General features: G+C 40.0%; 1 protein-coding gene across 3 annotated transcripts in view; it reads right to left on the reverse strand.

Annotated features, from left to right (window-relative positions):
* The window catches only part of MCF2L2 (MCF.2 cell line derived transforming sequence-like 2), a 213,783-nt gene that overhangs the window by 186,781 nt on the left and 12,154 nt on the right, over nucleotides 1-14,848 (reverse strand). For 2 of the 3 annotated variants that reach the window (XM_053918124.2, XM_053918125.2), the window contains exon 1: nucleotides 10,907-11,095. The exons of the other annotated variant lie outside the window; for it this stretch is intronic. In XM_053918124.2, the coding sequence (XP_053774099.1) occupies nucleotides 10,907-11,078 (172 nt within the window). In that variant the 5' untranslated portion in view covers nucleotides 11,079-11,095. Of the gene's footprint in view, nucleotides 1-10,906; nucleotides 11,096-14,848 lie in introns of those variants that run through there. 3 annotated transcript variants of the gene reach the window in all.

Raw genomic sequence — 14,848 nt, forward strand, 5'->3', positions numbered from 1 at the left:
CACACATGACAGGACATATTTAAGAGACAATGACCCTGCCACGACCAGTGTAGCTCAGTTGGTTGGGCACCGTCCCATAAAGCAAAGCGTTGCCAGTTCGATTCCCGGTCAGGGCACATGCCTGGACTGCAGGCCTGTTCCCAGTCGAGGCTACTGATCGATGTTTCCCTAACACATCGATGTTTCTTCCTCCCTCTCTTTCTTCCTCCCTTCCCCTCTCTAAGAATAAATAAATAAAATTTTAAACAAAAAGACCATGACCCAAGAGAAAAACTGAATCATAGATACAATTTGTTATTATTATACCTCAATACTTGAGGTGTGCTTTAAATTAAACATTTTAAAGTGGTAAAATGTGAAAGGGAAAACAGAACTGAGTAAGCCAACCATCCCTTGCCTCATCTCACTTTTTATTTATTTTTATTTTTATTAATACAGTTAATATGCCATATTATACTAGTTTCAGGTATACAAGGTAGTTATTCAACATTAATATACCTAACAAAACGATCACCATGCTGAGTCTAGAAACCATCTGACACAGTTTACAAGGTTACTGCAAAATTACTGATTCCACTCCCTATGCTGTGCGCGCCCATCTCATTTTTGTCCCCTCCCCTTCGGCAACTGTCAGCTTGTTCTCTGTACCTAGGATTCTCTTTCTGTTTGATTTGGTTTATTCATTTATTTGGGGGTTTTTTTAGATTCCACATTTAAGTGAGTTCATACATCTTTGTTTTTTTCTGTTTGACTTACTTCACTTTGCATAATACTCTCTAGGTCCATCCACGTCGCCGCAAATGGCAAGGTTTCGTTCTTTTTTATTGCTGAATAATACTCCATTGCATGAATGCAACACTTCTTTATCCATTGGCCATCTGCATGCCCTCTTGAAAGAAATGCCTATTCAGGTCCTCTGCCCACTTTTTATTGGATTGATTTTTTTGGCATAAAATTATATGAGTGCTTTTATATTTGGATATCAACCCCTTTTTGGATGTATCATTCACAAGTATCTTCTCCCATTCAGTAGGTTGTCTATTCATTTTGTTGATATTTTCATTTGTTTTGCAAAAACATTTTACTTTGATATAATCCCATTTGTTAATTTTTTCTTTTGTTCCTCTTGCTTGAGGAGATATATCAAAAAAAAGATATTGCTAAGACCAATGTCAAAGAGTTTGCTGCCTATGTTTTCTTCTAGGGGTTTTATGGTTTCAGGTCTAAAAGTCAAGTCTTCGATCTTTTCAATTTATGTTTGTATGTGTAAGAAAATGGTCCGATTTCATTTATTTGCATGTATCTGTCCAATGTTGCCAACACTACTTATTGAAGAGACTGTCTTTACCCCATTGTATAGCCTGGCTTCCTTTGTCATATATTACTTGACCATATATGTGGGAGTTTATTTCTGGGCTCTCAGTTCTATTCCATTAATCTATATATCTGTTTTTATGCCAGTACCATACTATTTTGATTATTGTAGCTTCTAGTAGAGTTTGAAATCTGGGAACATGATATCTCCCACTTTGTTTTTTCTTAAGATTTCTTTGGCTACTCAGGGTATTTTGTGGCTCCATATAAATTTCAGGATTAAGATGTTCTGGAAAAACACCATTGTATCCTAACAGGAATTGCACTGAATCTGCATATGACTTTAGGTAGTAAGGATATTTTAACAATATCAATCCTTCCAATCCATGAGGAAGGTATATCCTTCTATTTATTTGTATCTTGTTCAGTTTCTTTCTTCAATGTCTTATAGTTTTCAAAGCACAGGTCTTTTATATCTTTGGTTAAATTTATTCCTAGGAATTTTATACTTTTTGATACAATTGTAAATGGAGTTGTCTTCTTGATTTCTTCTTCTGATCGTTTGTTATCGGTGTATAAAACATAACAAACTTCTGTATATTGATTATGTAACCTGTAACTATACTGAATTCATTTATTAGTTCTAGTAGGTTTTTGGTGGCATCTTTAGGGTTTTCTATAATTGATATCACGTCATCTGCAAATAATGAGAATTCTACTTCTTCCTTTCCGGTGGGGATGTCTTTTATTTCTTTGTCTTACCTGATACCTGTGGCTAGAACTTCCAATGTTCTATTGAATAGAAGTGGTGATAGTTGGCATCTTTATCTTGTTCCTGATTTTGGAGAAAAGGCTTTCAGCTTTTCACCACTGAGTCTGATATCAGCTGGGGATTTGTCCCATATGGCCTCTATTATGTTGAAGTGTGTTCCTTCTATACCCACTTTGTTGAGAGTTTTCAACATAAGATGATGTTGAATTTTGTCAAATGCTTTTCTGAGTCTATTGAGGTGATCATATGGTTTTTATCCTTTATTTTGTTAATGTGATATATTGCATTAATTTATCTATGAATGTTGAGCCATCTTGCATTCCTGGGATGAATCACCCTTCTTTATGGTCTATAATCTTTTTAATGTATTGTTCAATCCAGTTTGCTAATATTTTGTTGAAAATTTTTGCATCTTTGTTCATTAAGGGTATTGTCCTATAATTTTCTTTCTTTGTGGTAGAGCCTTTTTCTGGTTTTAATATCAGGATAATGCTGCCTTCATAAAATGACTATCTTAAAGTCAAAAACTGTTAGGTCAAACCATCATTAGTCGAGGACCAACTAACTATATAATTACTGAGACTATGCCCATAATATCAAGGACCTAAAAATCATACACGTGGTGGGATTTCAGCCAGGTTAAAAAAAAAAAAAAAGAGCCCTGATTGTTGTGGCTCAGTGGGCTGGGCATCGTCCCGCAAACTGAAATGTTGCTGGTTTGATTCCCGGTCAGGGCATATGCTTGGTTTGCAGGCCGGGTCCCCAGTTGGGGGCATGCAAGAGGCAACTGAATGATGTTTCTCTGGCACATGGATGTATATATCCCTCTTTTTCTCCCTCCCTTCTCCTCTGTCTAAAAGTAAATAAATAAAACGTTTAAAAAAAGAAAGAAAGAAGAAAACATATGGAATGTTTGTACATATGCGTGCAGGCATATGAAAAAAGGAATAGTTGTGTTAGAGTGATGGAATCATACTGGGGTTATCCCCTTTAGTTCACATAGAGAAAAAGCATGCTCTGATAGCCTTTACTTTTTTGTGCTCACAGGACTTTATTGAAGTATAATTTCCATGCTGTACAATGCACACATTTTAAAGTGTACAGTTTGGCGAATTTTAACAAATATATACCCTGATCTAACCATCAAACAGATCAAGATACAGGACATTTCCATCACCCAGAAAGCTTCCTTGTGACCCTGCCCCAGGCCCCACACTTTCGAGAGCTCCACATATCACAACCCTCCGTCCCATAAACGTGTGAGTTACAGACCACACGGGTGCCTCTGTCACTCGTGATCCAGACCTCAGTGCTGGCAGACACACCATAGCTCTAAACACCTACTCTCCTGACATCACTGGGGCCCCAGGGAAACACCTCTCCACATCTCTTCCTTTATATCCTCGAGAGAAAAGGTGACTGTATCCAAATGCTGTGACGGTTTGCGAGCTGTGCCGCTGCAGATGTCAGGGGCAGAGACTGCTTCTGAGAGCTGGGAGGATGTGAGCAGCCGCAGTGCTTAGGTAAAGAAAAGACAAATCAATTAATTTGCCAAGTCCTTCCCTGCATGCAGCATGAAAGCTGTAGATTCTCATATAATCAAAGGTCTTGTCCAATACCATCAAGCATCGTTGCTCTTTTTTCCTTTCAATTCATTAGGCAAACATTTAAATTTTGAACTCAGATCCAATTACATTTTACTTACATTGCACTTACTTTAGGTCACTTCTCTCAACAAAGCTCAAATTATGTGAAAATCTTAATTATAACAATATAGTGCTTTTGCTGCGATGAAGGCAAAAATATTTTATAGATTAATTAATGACTTGTGGATTATGAATCTCTTTATTGCTCATCCAAATTCCACTAGCTAATTAACGCAACACATATACATACAGCAATTCAATTTAGTCGTCTTGGCTATTTTCTGATTTTTCAGTTGTATATAAACCATAGCTTTATACATATTTTAATTCAGTTCTTCTGAGGGTATGTTTGTCACGGCAGGAAGACAGAATATATTTTACTGAACTGTGACACACAGGCCTCCATTTGTACTGTAGCCCCAGGCTCTGCAAATGCCTGTTCAGTACTGCTTTGAGAACTAATAAAACATGACTAGGCATGAGCAGTTCTGTTTTCGCATCCTTCTCCAAGTCTCTTTTCTCCTTTTTTTCCCATTACAAAGTTGATACATTTTTTAAATCTTAATTTCTGTTGACATTTCACATTGTACCCTTGAATGAGACAAGCACCTCAGAGGTGGAAGTTTCTAGGCAGAGCTTCCTTAGCAACAAAAGCTGGGGCTGACATTCTCCTGTAGCCCTTCAGAACTTCGGGAGAGGTAAAAACAAGTTCTGCCGCCTGGGGTATTCTGAATAAAAAGCAAACGCCCTCAGGGAAATTTTAAAATTTTGTGAAAATACCAAACTTCTCCTTTCCATCAAGCCCTCGTATTTTAGCACCAAATTTCAAAGTGCCCCACCAGCATTTTTATCAATGCTCTCCCTGAGCAGTGCTCCTCCGCCGTAGTGCACAGTCACAGCACCTGGGTTCTCAAGTGCAGATTCTGATTCGGTAGGCTTGGGGTGTGGCGTTTCTAACAAGCTCTCCTGGTGCTGCTGAGGCAACAGAGAGCGAGCACACACTGATTCCAGGGCCTGAGACTATTCTTGGACCTCTCCTGTTGCTTATGAAAATGCCGCTCAAGAGGGGGAAAGGGGGGGTAGGTGGTGGTTAATTTGGGTTGTCCACTAGTCAGCTTCTGTCATCATTCAATCAAAATAATCATCTGTATGGATCCAAAGTATTCTTGACACTGAGGCCTAGATGGCATAACTTTTGGCCTAATTTCTCCTTCTGTGCTGTTTTTGGAGTCTGCACCCTGGGCAACAGGCCAGCCCTGGCCTTCCTCTCCTTCCAGCATGCCTCAAGCCCTCCCTCAGTCTGGGCCCTTTAATGCTCATCCTCTCGTGCTTAGCTCACTCCCGGCCCTGTGTGCAGTCAAGTCTATCAACTGGAAGCAGTGTCTTGGGCGAGACGATACAATACGGTATAACATGAGGAGGTGAGAAGACTTGGTATGGTTAAGAGTGAAACGGCACCAGATGTTACTGGTGAAGTGAGGCCACAGTCCTTGAGTTTGGCAAAGAAAGAATTCAGAGCCAAGAACTCAAATACAAGCAAAAGTTTATTTAGAAAATCACAGTAGAAGAAGCGAGCCAGCTGAGCTGTGTGGACTCAGGAAATAAGTTATAGAGGCAAAAGTAGGCCCTTGGAGCTTAGGAGAAAGAGGAAGGGTGCCATGAAGGAAGAAAGGGGAAGGAAAGGCATGAGAGGAAGACAGAGCGAGAGAGCGAGAGAGCGAGAGAGCGAGAGAGCACTGGGTCCTTCATCTTAAGGGATTTTTTAAAAGCAGGTATTTTAGGGGAGGATATCAATAGAATATTCATTAGCTTTTCAGGTGTGCCCTTTCAGGGTCATGGTCACTACTGATTGGTCAGCGCTAGGGTAGGGGGTCATTTGTCATTGCAGGTGGTCCTGATGTCAGCCATGGTGTCACCTCATCTGGTTTTACTGCCTTTTGGGGCCTGGAACTGAAACAACTGAGGCTAGAGTCATCTCTAGTTTGACCGACACTCTGACTCTGTGGTCAGCACACTGGAGGCTTTGTCCCTAAGATTACCGGGTGTGGGTCAGAACCTCATTGTCCTGAGGGCTTCATGCTTAAGGGAGTGGTTGTGCAAGGGCTTGTGTGGGAGTCAGATAAGGCTCTTCTCCAGCACCCTTATCCCTCCTTTAAGGGGGTCTAAACCACATGACTAATTATATGCTAGATGGAAATGTCATCCTGGGGGTCAGGGCCCACCCTGTACTACTTGTTTTTTCAGTTTAGCCCATTGCCAGGCACCCAGGGCTTTGTGCTCTGGTGACCTTCTGTATCTGGCCTATCATTCCGACTCTGCTCATGTCTGTCTAATTGCCAATTATATCAATATGACTAATGATCATTCAACATGACATTCTTCCAAGAGTTTCATTTCTTTCTAAATCACCTTAGAGAAAAAATATCTTAACATAAATGAATCAAAATGGTAGATTTTAGACATTTTAGCAATATGATGGATAATCAATTTTATTTATTTTTTAATGATTTTATTTATTTATTTTTAGAAAGAGGGGAAAGGAGGGAGAGAGTGAGTTAGAGAAATATCCATGTGCCAGAGAAACATCAGTTGGTTCCGTCTTGCACGCCCCCCACTGGGGACCTGGCCTGCAACCAGGCATGTGCCCTGACCAGGAATCAAACCGGCAACCTTTTGGTTTGCAGGACAACACCCAACCCAATGAGCCACACCACTCAGGGCTAATCAATTTTATTTTTGTTTAAGAAAAAGCCTTGGAGGCCCTGACCTAACATTCTTTCCTTCCTCCCTCGCTAATTCATTCATTCAGGTTCTATGAAAGCAGGATGAAAATAACTGTACTTCAACCCAGCTCTGCAACTGACCAGCCTCTCCACCTTCAGGTTCTCCCTCTACGAAGTGGAAATGGATAACAATTAATAATATCTCTTTAGAGGGCTACTGTGAGGATGAATTTATTGAGCACTTGCTACCTATTGGGTGCTGCACTATAAGCTTTACATACATTATCTAATTCAATTTAATTTAAGATAACATGTGGAAACAGTTTGAATGTAATAGATTCACCTCTGGCTTCAATAGAAGCCAGTTAAATTTACCATTCAGTTCTTTGAGCCATGATCCCGAGGATACAGATTTTTCCCAAACACCCATGTTATTGCCACGCATCGACGGTTCGCCTTGAAATTCTGCTCATCAACTCCCCACTGATGTCATATTACCTTTCTCTTTCATTTCAAAGGAACTTTGGCAGAACTTGTTGAGTTTGGAAAGACTCAAGAGCACAACAGAGATTAGAATTAGACCAAAATATAAATTGGTATGTAGGATATGATAAAAGAGGCATTTCAAGTGTGGCCAGGGGCAGATTACGTAACAAATAAAGTGGGTTCAATCTGCTGGCCATAGCAGGGCACCAAATGCAGTGATTAAGTGTATTATCTCTGGTGCCACACTGCCTGGGTTCAAATCCTGGCTTCCCTGTGTCCAAATTTCTTAATCTGAAAATAGAGGAAATTATAATATAGCTACCTAGTATGATTGTTGTAAAAATTGAGTTAAGATAGCTAGAGAACTTTTTTTTTAATTCCTGGTATATGGTGAGTGCTATGTAGGTGCTATTTTGTTATTGTCAAAATGTTTAAGTTGTACCCTTATGTCACTTCTTGCATCAAAATAAATAAACTCCAGCCAGATTAAATAATGAAAACACACAAATTCTAGAAGAAAATATGGAAGAACATTTTTATATTAGAAATGGACCAGCCTTTCAAAGTAAGAAAGAAATCCCAATATGAGAAGACTGATAAAAATTAACTAATTTAAAAACTACTTTGGCAAGACAAGCGCACCTTGAACAAACTCAAAGACAACTGGAAAATTTACAGTACATGTTGATAAAATGTTTATTTCCCTAAAATATAAAGAGCACTTACAAATTAATAAGAAATAGGTATAGTGGGCTGAATGGTGCCCCCCCCTGCAAAAAAACAAAAGATATGATGAGTCCTAATCCTGATACCTGTAAAGATTACCTTATTTGGACGAAAGTTCTCTGCAGATGTGATCAAGTTTAGGCTGTTAAAAAGAAGAGCCTATTCTGACTTATCCACTTGGACCCTGAATGCGACCCTATGTATCCTTATAAGACAGAGGAAGACGGATGGAGGCAGAGAGTGGAATGATGCAGCCAACAAATGCCCAGAGCCACCAGCGACTGCGGCGAGAAGAAACAAGAAACAGAATCTCCCTTAGAGCCCGTAGAGGGTGGCACCTTGATCTTGGACTTCTGGACTCTACAACCATGAGAAAATGAATTTCTGTTGTTCTAAGCCATCAATTTTGTGGTCATTTGTTATTGCAGCTACTGGAAACAAATACAATAGGTACAGACAAAAAACAGACAATTCACAGAAGAAATAACAGTCAACAAATGTATACGTGTAAGACGTTTAACCTCACAAATAAATGTAAATTAAAAAACAGGATGAGATCTTTTCTGCCTGATGGATTGGCAGTTAATTTAAAGATAAATAACACTGAGAGCTGGTAAGAGTGTAGGCAGATTTTCTACAGGTAAAATTATAAATAGGCACTTTTTTAAAAAGTTGATTAATTTGGAAATATCTGCCAAAATGTTAAATATACAGCTTTTATTTAGCCAAGAAACTTCATGTCTACAAATTTAATATATAGAAATATCATATTTTGAACACAATATAAAAATAACACAATATAGAAATATTGAACACAAGTTCAAGAAAACTGGCCCCTATGATGTTTTTTACAATATTGTTCTTCCAGTGCAAATGTCCATAGGAAATGGTTAAATAAATTATGATACAGCCATAAAATAAAATATTCAGGAGCCATTAAGTATAATCAGATAGGTCTATAGGTACTAATAGGTGTGGAAGTTCAAAATATGCTGGTTGCAATATGCAGTTGGTTTTTTTTTAAGAAGCAAGACACACAACAGAATGTTATCATCTATGTTCAATTTACATATACGAGGTCCATCCAGAAAAAGTCCAGCTATTGTTAACACAATGAAAATGGTTTGGGTGACATCAATGTAACCTGTCAGCCAAGGAAAGTGGACTGGAATGCACCTGCTTTGACTTCACTGTACTAGTCAGTGGGGGCGGCAGATGCTGTTGAGTGAGCACGTGTACTGTGTGGTCATTGCATTTAAAATGACTGAGCAAGTAGAGCATTAAATCTGCATCAAATTTTGTGTTAAGCCTGAGCATTCCTCTGCAGAAACGATTCGGATGACTCAGAAGGTTTTCAGGAACAATGCAATGAGTGCAGAGCAAATAAAAATGTGCTTCAAAGATGGTCAAGATTCTGTTGAAAGTGATCCATCTTCTGGAAGGCCTGCAACAAGCAGCACACTCGAGAATGCTGAATGTGTACGCGCTACAATCAGCAAAGATGGGGCACCAACACTGCGAGAACTAGAAGCTGATCTGGGGATCCCAAAAACTACTGTGTCCAAGATTTGATGCAGAATCTTGGCATAAAACGTGTTGTGGCAAAATTTGTTCTACAGCTTCTGCTACCAGAGCAGAAGGAATATCGTGCTGCAGTTGCTAACAACTTGATTCCAACAAAGGATTTTGCAGAGTGTTTTGAACAGTGGAGGAGATGCTGGGAGAACTGTGTGAGGTCCCAAGGTGCCTACTTTGAAGGGGAGTAAGGCGTCATTGTCCTAAGTACAATGTTTCTTTTATCTTGTATGTTTTTCAATAAATGTCTCTATTTTTCATAGTGCATAGCTGGATACTTTCTGGACAGACCATGGAGTATGTACATAGACAGGGATTCATTTGAATTTTTGCAATGAGCAATTCAGGCAGAGATGTCTAGCTGCCCACCCAAAACTCACAGTGCCTCTTCTATACAATGGAATTATGACTGGAAGGTGACTGCCTAGTATGGATTTGATCTTCACTCACATACACACATGCCTCCTATCACCACTTATGCAGATAAAAATGATGTGCTGCTTTTGTGCTGGGGTATTTATGAGATTGGTGTGTCTTCAGCACTTTCTCTTTTCCCTCCTGCAAGCTGCAAGGTGAAAATTCTGAGGCTAGGGGATGGCAGGCCCATAAAATAGGAGCAGGCAGGGCGCCTGAAACACTGAGGGAAACAGCCCTCTGGCCACAGGACAGTGTGTTAGAGTACATTAATCCCCTGGAATTCAGGGCTGTCGCAGCAGTTGGTGTTCCCCTAACTTACAGGCATGCATTCTTTTCATAATAATATTTTACACACATTTTATTCTTTTTAAAAACATAAAAAGGGGGCTAGTCTGTGGGAAAACAGACCTCCAACTGCTGACTCTCCCTGAGTCCCAACAATTAAATAAAACATGGGTCCTGGTTAGCACACATCTCGATCACAGTGTCATCTCTTGAGTGTTGTTCCTTTAATCCCAAGAAATCGGTATTATGCCAAGACGTCAACAAACAGCACCCCATAAATATAAGACCGTAGCAATGAATGTCAGAAAGGCCATTTACACACTCATAAAACTTGCATTAAGATACTCAGACTCTGCCCTGACCAGAGTGATTCTGTTGGTTGGGCATCATCCTGCAGAGCAAAAGGTCAACAGTTCAATTCCTGCTCAGAGCACATGCCTAGGTTGAGGGTTTGGTACCCAGGCAGGGCATGTGCAAGAGGCAACCTTTTGATGTTTCTCTCTCACATTGATGTTTCTCTCCCTCTCTTTCTCCCTCTCTTCTCCTCTCTCTAAAAATAAATGAGGAAACTTTTAAAAATTTTTTCTAAATATGGAAGAAATAAGTTATGTCATTGGCATATAATAGTCAATATTTGTATGTATGTAGACACTACGCTTTTAAAATCGGTTCAGATTTACACATTCCATCTTACGGCCTGATTTTTTTCAGAACATCTGGGCGTCTCTCTTTATTATACATTTTTCAATAAATGGCCCTCTACAATGGTGTTAATAGTCTCTTTTTAAAAAAAATAAATAATACTCTTTTAAAAGTCCTTTTAAAACCCCTTAGAAACTTAAGGCAGCATTGCAAAGTAAAATTTCTTAATGTAAAATTTGTTAGCTAAACCATTATTCCTCTGAGAATGAGGCTAAATAACAAATGCACATGAAAGAAAGCCATGGTTGCTCTCATAGTACCTTTCTTGGCCATGCATTCCAGCCTGATGCAGCTTTCCAGGAAACGGTGGAAAGCCCTCATCTCCGCTTCTGTTATCCGCACGGAGGTATCAGGTACGTATCTGGGGTCCTGCTGCCCGCACTTGCTACACCAGGTAGCCATTGGATTGACCCCAGGAGAGGCTGCCAGCATCACTCTCCCTCGGTTCCTCTCTCCGCACTGCTCTCACAGAGGTGTGTTCAATCCTTTTTCCTGGCTAATCTCTCTGAAGTTCACTCAAGGTCACTTCATTGCTGAGAGCTGATCCTTCGGATTGGTGAGTGCTCACAGAATTACAGGCCCAGCAGATTGCCAGACTCCCCCATTTGGAAATAAAAAGAAAACTGGGGCATGAGGATGTCGGGGTACACAGGGAAACCCTAGAGTCCATGAGAATCAGAATGTTTTTTCTTGTTTAGAGGAATCATATCACAAGGCATACATCAGGCTTCTGGATATTTAAAACAAAATAACAGGGATAAATCTTTTATAGAATGCTCTTAAGAAAATTTATTTCAAGCCACAATTCTCCCCTCTCTCTTCTCTCCAGGCTAATCCAGATCCAGAGAATTAACAATGCACCCAACAGAAGTCACTCGGCACCATGGGCATGTCGCTCCACCTGTGCAACTCGGTGCAGCACAGCTGTGGTAAAGGCTCAAACCCTGAAGTGGAGCGTAGAGTACCTCCTGAGCTACTTCTAAAGCGCAGGTGCAAGTACACGGTCGTGACCGTCATGATGGAAGTTCTTTAATTTGGCCACAACCCCACTTACCAGCACTCAGGGGAAAGTGAGCCCACCTTTCAGAACAGGGCTGTGCAGAGTGTGGTGCACTCACAGAGAGGCCACTTTTTCGTGATGCATTTTATTTTGGTTCTTCCTGCTTAATGGTTCTGCTTATTAACATTGCGCTCTAATATTTCAAGAAAGAGCACAAGGTGAAATATCTGAGAAGCAATAAATAAATTTGTGTACAAGCTTCTAATTCTTATTTGTATGAGTCAAGCTAAAATTTCAGAGTAAGGCTTTCAGCTGGCCAAGAAGAAACTGGAAGACCTTTTTTATTAAAAAAAAGAAAAATTTAGAAAGAGGGTAAAATTTACATATGTTGAAATACTCAAATCTGAACTGAAATTCAGTTTAATGAATTTTGGCAAATGAACGTATGTCAAACTTAACCCTAACTCACACCCCTGTCAAGATACAAGGCATTTCCACCCACACAAAGGGAAGTACCTTCACACGCCCCTTCCCGTTGACCCTTGCTCCTAACCCTCAAGTGACTAACCACTGTTGAATTTTCTTTTCAATAGAGACTAGTTTTATCTGTTCAAAAAGTTCATAGCATGTAATCTTGCAGTATGTATTATTTTGTGTCTAGCTTCTTTCTCTCGGGATAACGCTTTGCGGATTCATCCATGTGGTATCAGTAGCTCGTTCATTTTTATCGCTGAGTTGGAGCCCATCATAGGGATGGTACAGTCTGTCCATTCTCCTGCTCATAGACAATTCGGGCTGTTATGAAAAACTTGACTGTGAACACTCATGTAAAGGCCTTTCTGTGGACATACGTTTGCATTCCTCTTGGGGAAATACCTAGGAGAGGTATTGCTAAGTCAAGGAGAGGTGTACATTACATTTGACTGAAAAGAAACTGGAAAGCTCTTTTTCTCCCCCTACCACTAGATAGTGTGAATATACTGACTCTGACCAAATGCAGAGTCTGAAAGTCTTCTCACGCAGGGCAGCAAATACAGCAGTTTTCAACAACGGTGTGTTAAGTTTGCCAAATTTCCCTCCAAAATGGTTGTACCAGTTTGCATTCCCACCAGCAATACAGGAAGTGCCTGATTCTTACTAAACATTAACTTCTTTACCTTCCTTTCACATGTGAATAGCCATGAATGCTTGGCTGGCATCACAGCACCTCTGAACATTAAGAGCTAATTTTGCTGACCACATAAACCCACAACAGCAGTATACAGGCAGCTACATACCCACCCAGAGATGACTGTAATTTTATTTTTTTGCATCTTACAGAGCTCTAGGGATAAGCAGACTGTAAGACCTTGGAAACTGTATTACATTGGATCGTCTCTATTCCATGAGCAAACTGTACAGCTCTCATAAATCCTGTGTTCCATGCACTGACTTTTATCACTTGACCAAGATCAAATATCCAATAAAGAACTGCATTTTCTTTATGTTCAACAATGAATTCTGAATAACTGGTTTCTAGGACAAAAGAGCTTACAAAAGAGTTATTTCAGAACAGAATGAAGAAACAAGAATTTGGAAAAATGAGGAGAGGCTTAGGAACCTCTGGGACATCTTTAAATGTTCCAACATCTGAATCATAGGGGTGCCAGAAGGAGAAGAGGAAGAGCAAGAAATTGAAAATTTATTTGAAAAAATAATGAAGCAAAACTTCCCCAATCTGGCAAAGGAACTAGACTCGCAAGTCCAGGAAGCTCAGAGAGTCCCAAAGAAATTGGACCCAAGGAGGAGCACACCAAGACACATCATAATTATATTACCGAAGATTAAAGATAAAGAGAGAATCTTAGAAGCAGCAAGAGAAAAGGAGACAGTTACCTACAAAGGAGTTCCCATGAGACTAGCAGCTGATTTCTCAAAGGAAAGCTTGCAGGCCAGAAGGGGCTGGCAAGAAGTATTCCAAGTCATGAAAGGCAAGGACCTACATCCAAGATTACTCTGTCCAGCAAAGCTATCATTTAGAATGTAAGGGCAGATGAAGTGTTTCCCAGATAAGGTCAAGTTAAAGGAGATCATCATCACCAAGCCCTTATTATATGAAATGTTAAAGGGAAGAAGATCAAAATTATGAACAGCAAAATGATAACAACTCACAACTATCAACAACTGAATCTAAAAAACAAAAACAAAAACAAAAAAAACTAAGCAAACCACTAGAACAGGAATAGAATCACAGAAATGGAGATCACATGGAGGTGATCAATGGGGAGGGGGAGGGGAGAGTGGGGGGAAAAGGTACAGGAAATAAGAAGCATAAATGGTAGCATACAAAAGCATACAAAATAGACAGGGGGAGGTTAAGAATAATACAGGAAATGCAGAAGCCAAAGAACTTATATGTGTGACCCATGGACATGAACTAAGTGAGGGTTGGGGGTGGGGAGAAGGGAAGGGGAGAGGGGGGAATGCTGGAGGGAATGGGGGAACCAGGTGGAGGGGGCAAAAGGGGAGAAAAAAATAGGACAACTCTAATAGCATAATCAATAAAATATACAAAGATTTATCATAGTCACTAGTAATTTTTTAAATTCAGTTAAAATGAATAGTATACCACGCTTACTTATCAAACCAGCAAAAATTCAAATAACATCGCCAAAGAGGGCAAACATGGACTTAGTGCCATGCATTAACATTACTTCAAAACGTCTTTCTCTCCCTCTTTCTCCCTCCCTTCCCCCTCTCTAAAAATAAATAAATCTCTTTTTAAAAAATTAGGCCCATTGTAAAATTGAATCATTCATTTTTATTTATTGTTAAGAGTTCTTTATATATTCTGAATACAAATTTTTTGTCAGATACCAGGGAGGACCCCCCCAAAATTGGGATTATCTTCTGGAGGACAGGCCCCTTGTAGTGCAGGCTTCGCTCCCTAGGTGAGTGTTCTGGGAACTATCTGTGTCAGTGCACCAGCTGGCAATGTTGTGAGAGGCTGCGTTTGGCTTCGTGAATTTTTTTGAAGACTCTTTCAGTTAGGTTTGCCCATTTCATGACAGGTGATTTAGGAGCACACCTGCCCACACTGAGCTGAGTGTTCAGCAGTTTTTGACCAAATCCAGCATGGCCCTTGTGCCCCACCCTCCCTGTTCACCCGATCTCTCCCCAGGCAACTTTTTTTTGTTTCCCCAGATGAAAAAGTCCTCAAAGG

The sequence above is a fragment of the Desmodus rotundus genome, chromosome 2 (assembly GCF_022682495.2).
Source record: "Desmodus rotundus isolate HL8 chromosome 2, HLdesRot8A.1, whole genome shotgun sequence".
Classification (NCBI taxonomy): Eukaryota; Metazoa; Chordata; class Mammalia; order Chiroptera; family Phyllostomidae; genus Desmodus; species Desmodus rotundus.